Source organism: Monodon monoceros, unplaced genomic scaffold, assembly GCF_005190385.1.
Source record: "Monodon monoceros isolate NGI ecotype Baffin Bay Population unplaced genomic scaffold, NGI_Narwhal_1 Super_Scaffold_11, whole genome shotgun sequence".
Lineage (NCBI taxonomy): Eukaryota > Metazoa > Chordata > Mammalia > Artiodactyla > Monodontidae > Monodon > Monodon monoceros.
In genome coordinates this window covers 129,743,434-129,759,830 of record NW_021703767.1, presented here as the reverse complement: position 1 = coordinate 129,759,830, position 16,397 = coordinate 129,743,434, and the positions used below count along the sequence as shown (strand labels likewise).

General features: G+C 36.1%; 1 protein-coding gene across 4 annotated transcripts in view; it reads left to right on the top strand.

Annotated features, from left to right (window-relative positions):
* Positions 1–16,397, top strand: part of DNAJC13 (DnaJ heat shock protein family (Hsp40) member C13) — a 122,653-nt gene that overhangs the window by 62,849 nt on the left and 43,407 nt on the right. For all 4 annotated transcript variants that reach the window (XM_029214355.1, XM_029214354.1, XM_029214352.1 and 1 more), the window contains 9 exons: positions 1,422–1,624; positions 2,719–2,803; positions 5,452–5,606; positions 6,629–6,674; positions 8,586–8,740; positions 10,121–10,322; positions 12,390–12,505; positions 13,104–13,182; positions 14,585–14,720. In XM_029214355.1, coding sequence (XP_029070188.1) covers positions 1,422–1,624; positions 2,719–2,803; positions 5,452–5,606; positions 6,629–6,674; positions 8,586–8,740; positions 10,121–10,322; positions 12,390–12,505; positions 13,104–13,182; positions 14,585–14,720 — 1,177 coding nt within the window. The remainder of the gene's footprint in view (positions 1–1,421; positions 1,625–2,718; positions 2,804–5,451; positions 5,607–6,628; positions 6,675–8,585; positions 8,741–10,120; positions 10,323–12,389; positions 12,506–13,103; positions 13,183–14,584; positions 14,721–16,397) is intronic.

Genomic DNA, 16,397 nt, shown 5'->3' with positions numbered 1-16,397 from the left:
CACTGCTAATTATTAGAGAAATACAAATCAAAACTGCAATGAGATACCACTTCATACCAGTCAGAACGGCCATCATTAAAAAGTCTACAAATAACATTTGCTAGAGAGGGTGTGGAGAAAAGGGAACACTCCTGCACTGTTGGTGGGAATGTAAGCTGGTACAGCCACTGTGGAAAACAGTGTGGAGGTTCCTCAAAAAACTAAAAACAGAGTTGCTGTATGATCCAGCAGTCCCACTCCTGGGCATATATCTGGACAAAACTATAATTCAAATAGATATGTGCACCCCTATGTTTATAGCAGCACTATTCACAATAGCCAAGACATGGAAACAACCTAAATGTCCACCGACAGTTGAATGGATAAAGTAGATGTGGTACATATATACAATGGAATATTACTCAGCCATAAAAAAGAACAAAATAATGTCATTTGCAGCAACATGGATGCAACTAGAGATTATCATACTAAGTGAAGTTCATACTAAGTGAAGTAAGTCAGAAAGAGAAAGATACCGTATGATATCACTTATATGTGGAATCTAAAATATGATATAAATGAACTTATTTATGAAACAGAAACAGATTCACAGGCATAGAAAACAGACTTGTAATTGCCAAGGGGGAGGGGGAATGAGGGGAGGGTTGGAGTGGGAGTTTGGCATTATCAGATGCAAACTAGTATATGTAGAATGGATAAACAAGGTCCTACTGTATAGCACAGGAAACTATATTCAATGTTCTGGGATAAACCATAATGGAAAAGAATATAAAAAGAATGTATATATGTATAACTGAATCACTTTGCAGTATAGCAGAAATTAACACATTATAAACAACTATACTTCAATTAAAAATAATTTTAAAAATTAAAAATAAAAGTTATGGAAGTAGCACTCAGGTTTTTAATGACTTTTGTATAATAATTATGTTAAGCTATAATGCTCCTTTATGGTATGAACAGGTAAGTTTTAATATACAGTCTTAAATTCATTGAAAATTGCCTATACACTCCAAGGGCAACTTCCATCTTAATTAACATCTGGTGATGTTTGGTCCTGCCAACTTGGCTTCCAATTCTTGGCTTCCCAGGCTCAGTCGGAATTTAGTCAAAGATAGTTTTATAGAAGACCAGCCTTCCACTTATATATAATTTGGTTGCTTTATACTCTGCCTATGGTGTTTATTCTTTCCAGTGTTCCTTATGCTCTGCAGTTTGGCCAACTAAATGGTTATTCTCTGATATTAGCAGCCAAATTTGAGTTCCTGAAGGCCTGTCAACAGAAGTCTTTTGCTTTCTAATAGTGAATTTGTATGTGTATTTCATAGTTCAGTTTATATTTTCTGTAAAATAGAAAACATTAGCAAACCTTTTCATTTTGTTTGGTCTGCTTGTAATAATGATGCCTTCCATTCATTTAGATGCAAGAATTGTGGACCAAAGGAATGTTAAATGCAAAAACCAGATGCTGGGCTCAAGGCATGGATGGATGGCGACCACTTCAGGCAATACCCCAGCTTAAGTGGTGTCTGTTAGCCAGTGGACAGGCTGTACTAAATGAAACTGACCTTGCTACCCTTATATTGAACATGTTGATCACAATGTGTGGATATTTTCCAAGCAGGTAAAATGTAATTGAACATTTCCGTGGTTAACAAGGACTCTAAAACATCTTGTTCTCCCCATTTGTATGGGTGCTTGCTAAGGCATGGGATTGTTCTAGTGACTTAGAGCAAAGGTTTTCTATTTGTGGCTTTGGGGGAATGCTGCTTTGGATTTTGGAGCTTTTTGAAGCAAGATATAAAGAAATAATTTGCAAATTTTATTGATAAAGTAAGCTAAAAAGCAACTTTCTCTGGGAAACTTCAAATAATGTTACAAAATTGAGGCTTACTAGCAGCTCTCTGGCAACAGTAACAATTGTCATATTCATTGAATCAGGTATGAAAGTTTTGAAGTGAACACTCTGTGGTCCATAGACCAGTGGTGAGTGCCTAGTGACTGCTCCTGATCTGTCAGGTTAGCCTCTCCTGGTTTAAGAACATGAGTCTAGGCCCACATCTTGCCCCGCTTGACTAGTGAAGGTGAGACTTTGTTATCCAGTGATAGTCATAATTATAACCCTTGCATGGAACTTTTCAATCTTTCAAACTTTTCAATCAAAATTTGCATATATATCATCTTGTTTTATTACTATAGTAAAGATACTTTGTGATGGAATTTAATGAGTAATTGTTAATTTTATAGCATTTGAGGCTTTTATAGTTCCAGTTCTCTTTAAAATTCAGATCAGGCTTAAAAACATACAATTAGTATTTAGAAGTAATGTAGCACTAAAATTGAGGCTACACTTGGAAAATACTGAGAGTAGTTAAATTAAGGTTTACATTTATTGAAAAAGTTTGATATGCCCTTTGGGGGGAATATCCACTGACAGTGTGTTGGAAAACACCAAGTTTAAATAATAAATAAGAGTCTCTGGCTGTTCTAGGGTACTGTTTTTCAAGGAAATCTTTTGGAAGGAAATGAAGTCATATTAAGCAGCCAAATAGATTTAAACCAAAATACCTAATCATGTTCCCAGCTGTATGAGAGCTTAGTCTTCATTAACAAAAATGTAAGGTAACATGCTTCATGCCTAGTAGAATGTCATATGCTCTGAACATACAAATTTTAATAAATATATTAAATGTTGACCATAAAAAAATGTTTTTCTAGGGATCAAGATAATGCCATCATTCGACCTTTACCTAGAGTGAAAAGGCTGCTGTCAGACAATGCTTGCCTTCCCCATATTATTCAGGTAAGTTACTTTTATGTTATAAACTAGGAACAATATTTTAAGAATCATTTTCCCTTATTTAAGTTTATTGTGAGCCCCAGTCTTTGTCTTATTGTAGTATGTTCCATTTTCAAAAGGCCTGAATTATACTTACCTCACTTACTCCTAATTGAGTTGATATTCTGAATATACTGTGGAAGGTTGTGTATCCAAGAGCCTAGACATGGGAAGCTTCCATGCTCCAGAATTATTCTCATAAGGTTTTATTTATTATCTGTTCTTAAAATCACAACATTGTAATAACTGAAAGGTGACAGTTTGTGGTGCATGTTGGTGTTGTTAGGGGTACTGGGAAGCACACCAGCATCCCACAGATGTGGGCATGGTGGGTTATATCTTAAGAAATAGTTACAGCAGTCTTGTCAGCTTGCCTCAGAGTATTTGAGTCTTCTCAGTTATATGTTATCATGGATAACAACTAATCCAAAGCATTGAGTTGAAATTATGTAGGATATACTAAGTATCTTTTCTTTCTTTCTTATTGTTATTCTGCTCTTTGGGAATTAAGCTACTTAAACTCCAGATGAGCCCTAAGTCAGGTCGCAGAGATGTCAGGTCACTGTTTCTCTCCTGTCTATAGATTATTCTGTCAAATCTAATTTTTTTATATTAACCACACATGGTGTGGCTTTAAAATATGTCAGTAACTTGTGCCATTTGTATCTCTCAGTTGTACATTGGTGTGAAAAGGGAGAGGAGAGTTACTCAGTATATTTTTACATTCACCAATAGTGAAAGTCACTGGTAATGAAAAAGGCTTCTGAATATGACAGTACCTTATCAACTTTTAAAAGAATTTTCCCCAACTTCTGTTATTTAAGCATACCAGCATTTCAACATTTGTGCGCTTTTCTGTTGTGGGCATTTCTTTTCAGAGCTTAATTGAAAGCCACTACCACCCTGGCCTATGTGTGTTTGCAGCTGCATATGTGAAGTGGTACAGGGAGAGGGATTTGTTCTCTATCCTGGCCTCTCTCCTGTAGAGAAAGGACCATGCCTAGAAAATCTGCCTCTCCCAAACATTTTCCCAAGACTTATGAAACTGAAAGGAAAGAAGCAAGGTTGAATTTCAGGCCAGGGAGGATTGACTGAAAAACAGATTTTAAGAGATGTGGTCAGTGTAACATGAAACTTTGGGGGGAAGATCTGTTTTAATTAACAAAAATTTTTAATAGTAACTGAACAAGTAGGAAGATTGAAGAAATTTATTGATAAACCTAGCTGCTTTTAACAGTATATGCCTCCCATATTTTTTTTGTACTGAGTTCAAAAAAACATTTCTTAGAAGCTGTTTTTGTTTTCACTTAATTTTCTATATTCTGGGAGGCCTTATTCTTGCTAAGCACAGTTAGGCAGTTGTAGTGGTTTTTAGGAACATTATCTATCTACATTGCTTGGTACGGATTACTGTACATCATTTGACTGTAAGAGCAATCACCAGTTTTACCATCTGATACAGCTTCAGAATTTTTGGAGTCGTCTAAGATACAGTGAATGAATGTCCTAGGTTTTCTGATATAGTCACAATTTCAAATATTCTAGGTTGTTGCCTGTTAATTCCCGTATTTTTGTTAGAGTGATGTCGAATCTTAAACACAAACACCATTAACACTAGGGAAAATCCTGTGTTATTATATCTCAGTTTTTCTTTTGTAAAGTATATCATAGTACTGTTTTACTATGTATAATCTAAATACCTTGTTGAATAGGTAAGACACCAAAAACAGAGAAATTTAAATTACTTACTTAAAAGACATATGGCTATTCAGTCTCATACACTGAATCTAGAACTTTGACCCCTAATCTGAGCTAGTACTTATTCTTGTTATTGTAATTTTTTACTGGTAGCATTTGACTCCAAATTGGGAATTCTTCAGAAGTAAGGGTTTATAGGAAATTGAAATGCCACTTTTATTAAAGAAATTTAATAAGTTTTATCTTATCAGGTGTTTAGTCATAGCAATACTGTATGCTTTTTTTTATTAGCTCAGATTCATTCCAGTGATCCCAGATAGTTCCTTCAGTATTGCTAGCTCAGATTTCTGTAAACCACATATCTTGGTACTTTCTGGTAGTGGCACTACTGGTATTTGGTTACCCTCTTGCCTTGTACCTGCACTTGTAGATCTGTTTTTTAGTGCTGTTTCACTGAAAGCTGTTCTTTGCTCAGCTCTTTTGAGTTCTCAGATAGTCTTCAGAGGATGCTTCCTTTCAAATCAACTGACCTGAAACTAACCCAAAGGGTAGCTACTTTTTTTTTTCTTCTTTTGTCATTAACAGAGAAATCCATTCAGGAAGATTCCTGCACAGGAAATAATTTTATCTATAATCATGACAAAGCAGCTTCAGGCATGTTTGCACTTTTTATGAATAAGTTTTGATCAATTCTTTATTAATATTTTACTATCTCTGCATTAAATGCTATAAAATATTTTTCAAATCTGTTTAGAACCTGGTAGACAAGCATACTGAGTCTGATTTTTATTTTGTTACACTACTTATGAGAAACTGTAACCCCAGCACATGAAATGCATAAACCTAAGATGAATGGTGATGTTGCAAGTTTTTTACAGCCCAATAACCAGACATTTTATTTCGTTTTTTTTTAGCTATTGCTGACCTTTGACCCTATCCTTGTTGAGAAGGTTGCAGTTTTGTTATATCGTATTATGCAAGATAACCCACAGTTACCTCGACTTTATCTTAGTGGAGTATTTTTCTTTATCATGATGTATACAGGTTCCAATGTGCTTCCTGTTGCTCGGTAAGAGCTCTAGTGATAATCTATTTGAAATTACTTGAATTGTACATGGACAGATTTATTAAATTAGTTTTTTGTGAGCAAATCATTGTATTTATTAAATTTTTCATTATAAGAGCTGTTTATATATGTCTGAAAATTTGAAAGTTAGAAGAATAGGGGAGGACTTCCCTGGTGGCGCAGTGGTTAAGAATCCGCCTGCCAATGCAGGGGACACGGGTTCGAGCCCTGGTCCGGGAAGATCCCACATGCCACAGCGCAACTAAGCCCGTGCACCACAACTGCTGAGCTTGCGCTGTAGAGCACACGTGCCACAACTACTGAAGCCGTGTGCCTAGAGCCCATGCTCTGCAACAAGAGAAGCCACTGCAATGAGAAGCCTGCTCACAGCAACAAAGAGTAGCCCCTGCTCACCACAGCTAGAGAAAGCCCGCGCACAGCAACCAAGACCCAACGCGGCCAAAAATAAATAAATTAAAAAAAAAAAGAATAGGGGAAAAATTCAGAATTACACCATTTTACCACATCTAACATAAGAATTGTATCATCTAGCATTTTAATCATACAGATTTAACTATATTCATATTATATACAGTTTTACATTTTGCTTTTTTCTTAAAATTGAGTAATTTTTTAATATTATTACATAACTGTAGTATGACCATAATTTAAATTTTTTTCTAATTCATTTAAGTTCTTGCCTTAATTAGAAATTAAACTGTTTGGGAATATAGATTTACAAGTTGCCTTTTGTGGCTCTTATTTACATATAAAAGATGTGGTCTTAAACAACAAGGTCCTACTGTATAGCACAGGGCACTGTATTCAATATCCTTTGATAAAACATAATGGAAAAGAATATTAAAAAAAGAATGTCTATATGTGTATGAGTCACTTTGCTGTACAGCAGAGACTGGCACAACATTATAAATCAACTATACTTAAAAAAAATCTGGTCTTAGAAAACTAAGGTTACTAAATCTAAATCAGTTCCTATACCTGATAAGTAATTTTCTTTTTCCTAGATTTTTGAAGTACACACATACCAAACAGGCTTTCAAGTCAGAGGAGGTAAGGCAAATTAATCCTCTGAATACGTGACTTAATACTGGGGAAGCTGTCTTGGCACTAAAGTTTACTTAGCTGTGAATTTTCCTTCCTTCCTTTCCTTATAAGCACTTGAGGGCAGGTATTGTTTTATTTTTTGCATTCCTTGTGGTACCTTGCACATAGAAAGTCTAAGCTAATATTTTTAAAATGAAAATAAATGTTGCCTATTAGAATTAATAATTAAATTGTAGATATGAATTATAACCTGACATTGCTATGAATATAATTTGTTCCCTTAGTATAAAATTTACATTAGTAATGTTCATAAATAATTCAGTATATACCTGAGTCTCATATAGTCAGCTCAGATTCAGTAAGACTTCCACCTTCTTTTTGTTCATATCCCAACATGTTAGAAGTGCTAAGTTTCTTTTTTGAAGCTACTTAATTTTTCAGGTGCTCTCAAGTATTATTGCCATTTTACTGGGGAGGAAAAGTAGGAATCCAAAAAAAAGATAAGACTTATCCAGGTAGCTCTGACAAAATGTAGCTTTATACCTGCATTTTACAGAGATATTTATTGTAAACACATAACTGAATTGTGTTTGAAATTTTGTTAGGCTTTTCATGGAACATTGATTTTCATATTTTATTGAGAGCAGAATAAACCAAAACTAGACCACTGTTTAAGAGACTAACCAAGGAATGTCACACCAGTCTGACAACAGACACAAGACCAAAACTGCATGTTTTATAGAGAAGCCAGTAAAGCCCTAGAAAGTAATCTGTCTACAGTCTAATAATACTAAAGCGATACCCATGGAAGTATGATTTCCATAGCTTAATGCAAACAGAAAATGAGAATATAAAGTTTTTAAAAAATTTGCCCCTATTGTTACCACCTTAATGTAACATTAGGCACTTTTAATCATTCTTTTTTTTCCTTTTTTTCTGTGAAGTTATGCATATGTAATCTTTTTCTTCAAATTTTATGAGAAACTATATACATCATTTTCCCTAACAATATTTTGAATTACAGCCAAACAATATTTGTTTATAGCAGAACTCTAGATGTAGGAATTATGAAATAATAGTATTCTAAAGAAGAAGCAATTCTTCACCCCAAAGTTTAACAGATAGTCAGTTTATGGCTTTTATTAGTAAAAAGCCTGAAAATATTCATCATCTAATTTGTCTTTGCACTAAGTGGTAAAACCATGTCTGGGTTTTTTCCCCCCTGTCTCTCTGTCAGATCCTAGAAGAATAAAACATCCTCAGTTTGCCTAGAAGGAAATAAGAAAAGTATTCATAGTCTTTAGGAATTTTTTCCATCAGGTAAAGAAATGAGTTTAAAATTTTAGCATGATAAATATGAACATTACCCTGACTTCATTTGGCCAGTCAGAGAATATGGAGTTCTGAGTACACTTAATTATAATTACTTTGTATAGAAATACTCCATCTAAATTCTAGCCACATTTCATGAGGATAGGCTCTTTAAGATCTCAATTTTTCTGGACTTATTTTTGAAAACAGAAGCAGGTGCAGGTGGGAACTACAGCCAACAATGTAACACAGAATAATTGATGTAAATCTTTGCAGAGCCTTCCTTGTGTTGTTCATTACTGTTATACATGGTCAAAGGCTAATTGTGCTAAATAATGTTGGCAACACCTGACCGATGAGGAGGTTAAGGCTACTGCAGGGTTAGAGCGGGTAGTTCCACCTTGGAGTTCATGCCAAGCCAGTTTATTCCAGACACCTTGCACTTCTCATTTTGCCATTTTTCCATCTAAATTTCAAAAGCATAAAAGCAGTATGTTCCAGTTATTCTCCTTTCTTAAAATGTTCTCTAACCCCAATTCATTTATTAGAAAACTGAAAGATAACTTTAGTGTTTCTGATTACATTTTGTTTTTTTTTTTTTTTAAGACGAAAGGTCAAGATATTTTTCAGAGAAGTATACTTGGGCACATTCTACCAGAAGCAATGGTTTGTTACTTAGAAAATTACGAGCCTGAAAAGTTTGCTGAGATTTTTTTAGGAGAATTTGATACTCCAGAAGCAATCTGGAGCAGTGAAATGAGGTAAATAGCCAGCTGATTGTATTTTATACACAGAATCTTTGCCTCTTCCCATCTGGTTTGACTTCTGTGAAAAGATTTCCTTTCACTAGTTACATAATCTAAAGCTACAGTAGTCATTGGTGCCAAATCAGGTGACTGCTGTTGACAAGGGCTTTTTTCTGTTTTAAGATGATTTGACAAAATTACTGTTACCTTAATAGAGCTTTATATAAGGGTGGAGCCTATTACCACTGGTGCTTTTAGACAATGAATTAATATCTATGTAAGAGATATATAGGAATAAAATCAGGACACTCCTTCTGGGTATTTGGAAATAGAACTGTACCCCACTAATTAAAAACTATGCCCACATGGAATGGATCAGTCTAGAGATACCCACAATCATTTTAGAATGAGGGCTCCCTAGCCAGCACATATTGACCATAATCTGGAGGTTAGCAGGAGAATGCCATAGGAAAAGCCTGTTTCCACCAAGAAAAAGGAGAGGCCCAGAAGCAGATGTCAGTGTCCAGGCAGGCACTGTCCAGGAAAGACTCGGCAGTTAATGGTTCCAGTGTCAAGTCTGGCTCTCTGGAGAACCCCTTGGTCTTCTTAGCTGGATGGCAGTTGATCTTCTGAGTCAGTTACTCACTCTTCTTTGGCTGACTCATACTCACAATGCCACCTGCTCGTCATCATTTGGCTTCTCTGATAGGTTGACCTACAGGCTTGGCATATGCTAGCCATCAATTTGAATATATTCTGTATGAATATTCATATAGAAAATTGAAAATTTTCAATTTGAAAATTGAAATTTCATATTGAAAATATTCATATTTTTCATTGGGAACAAATGTATAGGAACATGAATACGTTTATTACAGTTATTCTGTATAATATTTTTCTCCAGAGATTAGTTAATATGAGTCTCTCATCTAAAAGATGTAGCTCTCTGTATACTGAGCAAATCAATTTTCTCCTTAGCTGAGGGCCAGATCCCAGGTTGTGCTACGTTAACTAAAATAAAGACCAGGCAGTGAGCTTCTTTGGGGTGATAGCTAACTTGATTCTGTGGCTGTGCCCTCATGCATGCAGATTCCATACCATTTGACTTTCTAATGACTGAATTTTCAATAAGAAGGGCTGATATTGTCAGCCTTTTTCTCTATGGTCTTCTTTATAGATCATATTACAAATAAGTTTATATCCATGGAGTGTTTTTACATAGTAAGTTTAGAATACTCTGAGTAACATTCTTACAAGCTCTCATTTTAGGCCAATAACTAAGTTATTCTGAAGAAAATCCATTTAATTACCTTGAATGATTACCTGTCTTAATCTTTTCTTTAAAATAGAATAAAATAATGCCTTCATAATGCTTGGAGACTTTTCTAATTGTAGGCGCCTTATGATAGAGAAGATTGCTGCCCATCTTGCTGATTTCACACCTCGTCTTCAGAGTAACACGAGAGCACTTTATCAATATTGTCCTATCCCAGTTATCAACTACCCACAGCTAGAAAATGAACTATTTTGTAATATTTATTACCTCAAACAACTTTGTGATACACTCCGGTTTCCAGATTGGCCAATTAAAGACCCGGTAAGTCAGCAGATTAATTTTTGCCTTCTTAAACCATAAAAAAACCCTCTAATCACTTCTGGGTATTTCTTCTTTCTGTGATAAGAAGGATAATAGCTTTCTTAAATATTCCTCCTTACTTAAGCACTGTGTAATTCTGAGTGTAGTTCAGTACATTTGGGTAAATCACAAACTGAAAGACAGTTTTTTCAGGGAGCATAAAAGGACTTTACAATCTTGATCTTTTGTGACAAAAACAAAACAAACTCAATTTCATGTATATAATACAATTACATACTATAATAGCTTGGTGGGAGCTCATCTTTATAGGAGATTCATTAAGCTCACAGATGGTGGAGTTAGGCAGTCTGGGGTTGAGTTTCAGTTTGGCCATTAATGGCTCTGTATGTACATTCAGTGTACCGCTTGACTTCTCTAAGCCTCAGTTATGGTAATAGTACTCGTACTACCAATAGCAACTGTTTCATGTGGTGGTTGGTAAGATTAAGTGAGAATTCACATAAAAAAACACAGCATATTCCTGGCACACACTGGAGGCAGTAAGTGCGACTTGTACATTTGTATAGTAGTATCTGCTGTCGCAGTGCCCTTAGGACCCGTCCAACTTGAGCCCCTGGATACCTAGTGAGCCTGGAATAAAGTAGGCCTGGGTGCCCCTGTTGGTCTGTTACTATAGCAGAGGTTTTACCATTACCCTTACCATCAGAAGACTTAAGAACAATTGCCATTTGTACCACCAGGCACTGCCTCTTTACAGTGCAATGACCAAATGAAGGCAGATAGACACTGCTGCTTGTTCCGGATTCAACATGAGATAATAGAAAAAGTGTGGGCTTTTTAGTCAGACCTAGGTTTGAATCCAGCTCCATCACTTATTAACTGGGAAGTATGCAGCTGTCTCTCAGAACCTCAATGTTTTCATGTATTACTGAAATTTTATACAAGAATTAAATCTGCAGTCTGTAAAGCACATACCTTCTTGGCACATAGGCATGCAGCAAATATTAGCCCTCTTCTTCTCACCCCTACCCAGACTCCCTTGTGTTCACTATCCCTTATGTTTGTTTGAATACCAGTATACCAGTAATTATGTTAGATCACCTTGAGAAGCATGCCATCATATACTGCTTCCTCTCTTACTACAGTGGATGCTAATTCCAAAGTTTTCCGTACTTTCTGAACGTTTCTTTAACAATTAAAAGTAGAGACAGGGCTTCCCTGGTGGCGCAGTGGTTGAGAGTCCGTCTGCCGATGGAGGGGACACGGGTTTGTGCCCCGGTCCGGGAAGATCCCACATGCCGCGGAGCGGCTGGGCCTGTGAGCCATGGCTGCTGAGCCTGCGCGTCCGGAGCCTGTGCTCCACAACGGGAGAGGCCACAACAGTGAGAGGCCCGTGTACTGAAAAAAAAAAAAAAAAAGTAGAGACAAAAAGTGGCAGAGAATTAAAATATCACTTTAGGGACTTCCCTGGTGGTCCAGCGGTAAAAGAATCTGCCTTACAATGCAGGGGACGCGAGTTCAATCTCTGGTCAGGGAACTAAGATCCCACATGCCATGGGGCAACTAAGCCCGGGCGCCACAAGTACTGAGCTCTTGCGCCTCAAGTAGAGCTCACGTGCTCTGGAACCCGCGCACCACAACTACAGAGCCCATGTGCTCTGGAGCCGCCTGTCACAACTAGAGAAGCGAGAAACCCGCACACCACAACTAGAGAGAAGCCTGCGTGCTGCAGCAAAGGATCCCGCATGCCTCAACGAAGATCCTGTGTGCAGCAACTAAGACCCAACACGGCCAAAAATAAATTAAAAGAAAAAAAATTAAAATTAATAAATAAATAATAAAATATTACTTTTAAAAAAATATAGCCCCATAACAAATACCTTGCTATCTGACCATTTAACAGTGCTAGAAGGTGATTTTGGTTATTTGTATTTTAGAAAGCTGTTAATTGGTTAGCCTAGAAATGTCAGTTGAAATAAATACAGCACAAAAATTCTGTAATTTAAAAATTTTATTCTGAAATAGTTTTACTTTAATAGATATAAATTTTAATTCTCTGTCTTTAAGGTTAAGCTTCTAAAAGATACCCTTGATGCCTGGAAGAAGGAAGTAGAAAAGAAGCCACCTACAATGTCAATAGATGATGCTTATGAAGTGCTTAATCTCCCTCAAGGACAGGGACCGTGAGTCATTTTCAGTATCATCTTCCTCCTTCTTGCAGTTTGTGTTATACATGAGGAAGAGATTTGACAACAGTGTGTCTAGGGTAGTAAATGACAAACGTATAGGAAAGAATGCAGATTTAATTTATCATCAGTGAAGTTTTATAGTAGAATAGATACGTTAGAGAAAAAGTTTAAAAGACATTTTAAGTATAGACTGAATTTGTTCATTTTTGACAAGGCTGATAGTTAAAATAACTTAGAAGTATAGTTTGAAGTGACAATTTGAAAAGTTAGTTTAAAATACTTAGTTCTTCAAAACCCAAATATAGTTTTGTAATTTGAAGTGAATATGGTAACCTTGCATAGGGAATGTTTAGGTTTTATCTTTTATGTGTAAAGATAACACATAGGAATCATCTTACTTAAATCTTACTGGGTTTAATTTGATATCTACTATATGATCATACACAGTAAAAGTAAGGTTCTTAAAATATCATTTTAGATGATTGTGTAAGTACTTTCTTGCACCATAAGCACTTTTAGATGATTTTAGATGATTGTGTAAGTATTTTCTTGCACCTTACTTAATTCATGAAACAGTTTTCCTATTTTGTAGACATGATGAGAGCAAGATTAGAAAAGCTTACTTCAGACTTGCACAGAAGTACCACCCTGATAAGAATCCAGAAGGGAGGGTATGTACTGCCTTTGGAATTAGGGCTTTGGGGTTGACTTGCTTTTGCTTTATTACTATTTCAGGCAGAGGAAAGATACGCTCATCTTATGCACCAGTGTCTGCCTCATAATATATGTCCAGTATATGTTTAATTAACCTCTGACCCACGTGCCCAAGTTTTAAGCATAAATGATCTTCTCTCATTTTATCAAAAGGACTACCCTGTGACTAGTAACTTTTGGGTTTTATTCTCTTTCCTTACCCATGTCGGTTTGAGAATTAACTCTAATGGGCAGTCACATGAATAACTGAAAATTAGGATATGGGTGAACCGAATTCATTTGTAGGTGATGCCATTGCCACCCAGATTGCTTTGGGTAATTTATTTTTTTCTAATGACATCCAACTTCATGTCACTCTTAATGAAAAAGTAGAAAATTTGCTTCAGACTTAAAGTCATCTGCTGCCAGCATTCCCTGATCTTGTCTTTTCCAGCTTCCTACTACAGTGCCAATGGAGATTCATTAAAGATAAAATCAGACAAGGACCAATAAAAACAGTACTCATAGTTTGTTGCTAGAAACTTGGAGTAATTTCCACTGATTCAGGGCTAGTGTTTTTTATTAGAGACAGGGAGTATTCCTGAATAGGAAGACAGCATTGAAAAAATGTCACTTTTATATGTTTAAGACATTTTTAATCAAAAGCCTGGGACGTTTTTTGAGAAATCTAAAGCAATTCAGATTCATCTGGGAAAGAAAACAATCAATATAGGAAGAAATTTTGAAATTAGAATTAAGTTGCTAGACTTAACCAGATATTAAAATACTCTATAAAACTGCAATAGTAAAATAGTATTATACTGGCACAAGGATCAACATATAGATAAGGAACATTATAGTATAGTAGTTTAAGAGCACAGATAGAGTCAGACCTGGGTGTGCGTCTTAGCTCTGTCAGCAATGGGCTTTGTGACTTTAGGCAAGCTAACATCTTTAAGATGAGGTTAATAAGGGTACACACCTCACAAGGCTGTTTTGAGGATTAAGTGAGATAATGTATGTAAAGCATTTAGCACAGTGCCTGCCATAGTGCTCAAAAAACAGTTCTTATCATAACTATTTTTATAACAACTTAGAAACTATCTCTGGTGTGTATGAGTTTAATATGACATATATGGTATAAGCTACTGAAGAAAAATTTTCAGTAAATGGTACTGAGATCATTGAATAAGTATTTGGAAGAAAAAATTGTTTCACCTTAAAAGTATACCACCTATATTACAGTTGGAATGAATTCCTTTATGTAAAAAACAAAACAAAATAGTAACCAAAGAATTTACTGGCAAAATACAAATCATCTGTGTTCTAAGGTGTAATTCGAGATGTTAACAAAAGTTAATTGTCTTTGGTTACATACAGGATATGTTTGAAAAGGTAAATAAAGCCTATGAATTTTTATGTACCAAATCAGCAAAAATAACAGATGGACCAGATCCAGAGAATATAATTTTAATTCTGAAAACGCAGAGCATCCTCTTCAACCGTCATAAAGAAGGTAAGGCATGTGTTATTCTCAAATTTTGATTTACCCTCCAGCTAATTCTACCATGCTCCTTGTTTTTGCAGCCTATTTCTAATTATTATTGCAAAAGACTCTTAGAATTGCATTTTAAATATAGTAAAAGAGTAGTTTTCTGTAGTTAGAGTAGTTTACATTTCCAACCAGATTTCATTTTTCCATCCTAAAGTACATTTCTGTTCTCTGGAGGTACTTGGTTAGCTTTTGTCTTTAGCCATTTAGCAGTAAACATATTAACTGAGATATAAAATGGACCTGGCATTTAAGGATCATTAAATATCTTTTATAAGACTGTACCTATCCATAAACCTCTAAAGGCTGAAAACACCAACAGTGTTCTGGTTTTTAAAAAGCAACAGAAACTTTTCAAATGATCCTATATATCCCTTCACACCTCATTTCCTGTGGTAGCTTTCGAAACCCTCTGATCCTGTGGGACAGTTTGAAAAATTTATAGATAAAATAGGTGTGATTTTGTAACCAAAAGTGGGATCCAGCTGCTCGCCATTCAAAAGCCAATAACGAGGCAAGGTTGGTGGAAAGGAAAGTTTGCTTTAGGATGCCAGCAATCAAGGGGTTGGGGTGGACGAAGGGCAGCTGCCTGTTCAAAGGCTGATTCCCCCCACCCCAAACCAGTGGGCAAGAGCTTTTATAGGCTGAGGGAAGGGGCTACATGCAGAAACAGTCCAGTCAGCTCTGACAGTCATCTTAAAATTGGTCATGTGGTGGTCTGACCAGTGTCATCTTGATTGCTTTAAGTACAGTTAGTCTTCAGTTCCAGGGTCAGTTTGTTCCCATTTCCTTGAGGCCACATCTCAGAATTGTGGCAGCTTATGTCATGGCTATAGTCTGGCCATCATGTAGTTAAATTCTTCCACCTGGTAGGAGTTTTCAGTATCTATAAGACAGCTCACAGGATATGGCTCAGAACATTATCTGTAGCCTTTGAGGAGGAACTAAAGGTCCTTGACTTTGCTTAATGACTAAACTATTATTTGGTCTCCTTTGACTGTTTGCCTTTGTTTCTGTATTTCCTCACTTCTCTGATTAAACTTATTCTTTGGCTAAAGTTTTTGCACAGGTGGAGGACATGGAGGGCAAGGACCATAGGGTCCTGCTGTGTTTCAATTTCAGGATACAGGTTATTGGAAATCTCCAGCATGTTTTCAGGGCTATTTAGTAGCAACCAGAAAGCTAGGAGCACGTTGAGAATTTTTAAGACTCTGTTGAGGGTGGGAGTTGGGTTCAATATGGCATGTGTCCATTGGCTTGGGAACTAAACTTGTCTCACACACAAAGTGGGAGACCCATTTGCTCTATAGGATGATGGGAGAAAAGAGAGGACAGTGGGGATCTGAGATAAGCAGGAGTGTTGGGTAATTGAAGACAAGTAGGGCTCCAGTTTAAGTATTGGAGGGGACAGCGTAGGGATTGAGCAGCTTGGTCATTAGAGAACAGTGATTAATTGATTCACTTTTGCATATGAACTCAACAGAAAACATTTGTAAAGCATTTAGTTATATGGCATTTATCACTAATCAGAATGAGTTTAAAGAAGTCTTTTTCAAACCATTGGTTGTTTTTTGATGGCTGGTAAATCTATATTAGCCACAAGGTGCAGTTGTAGCTCATCATTGGTATATTATCAAGGTC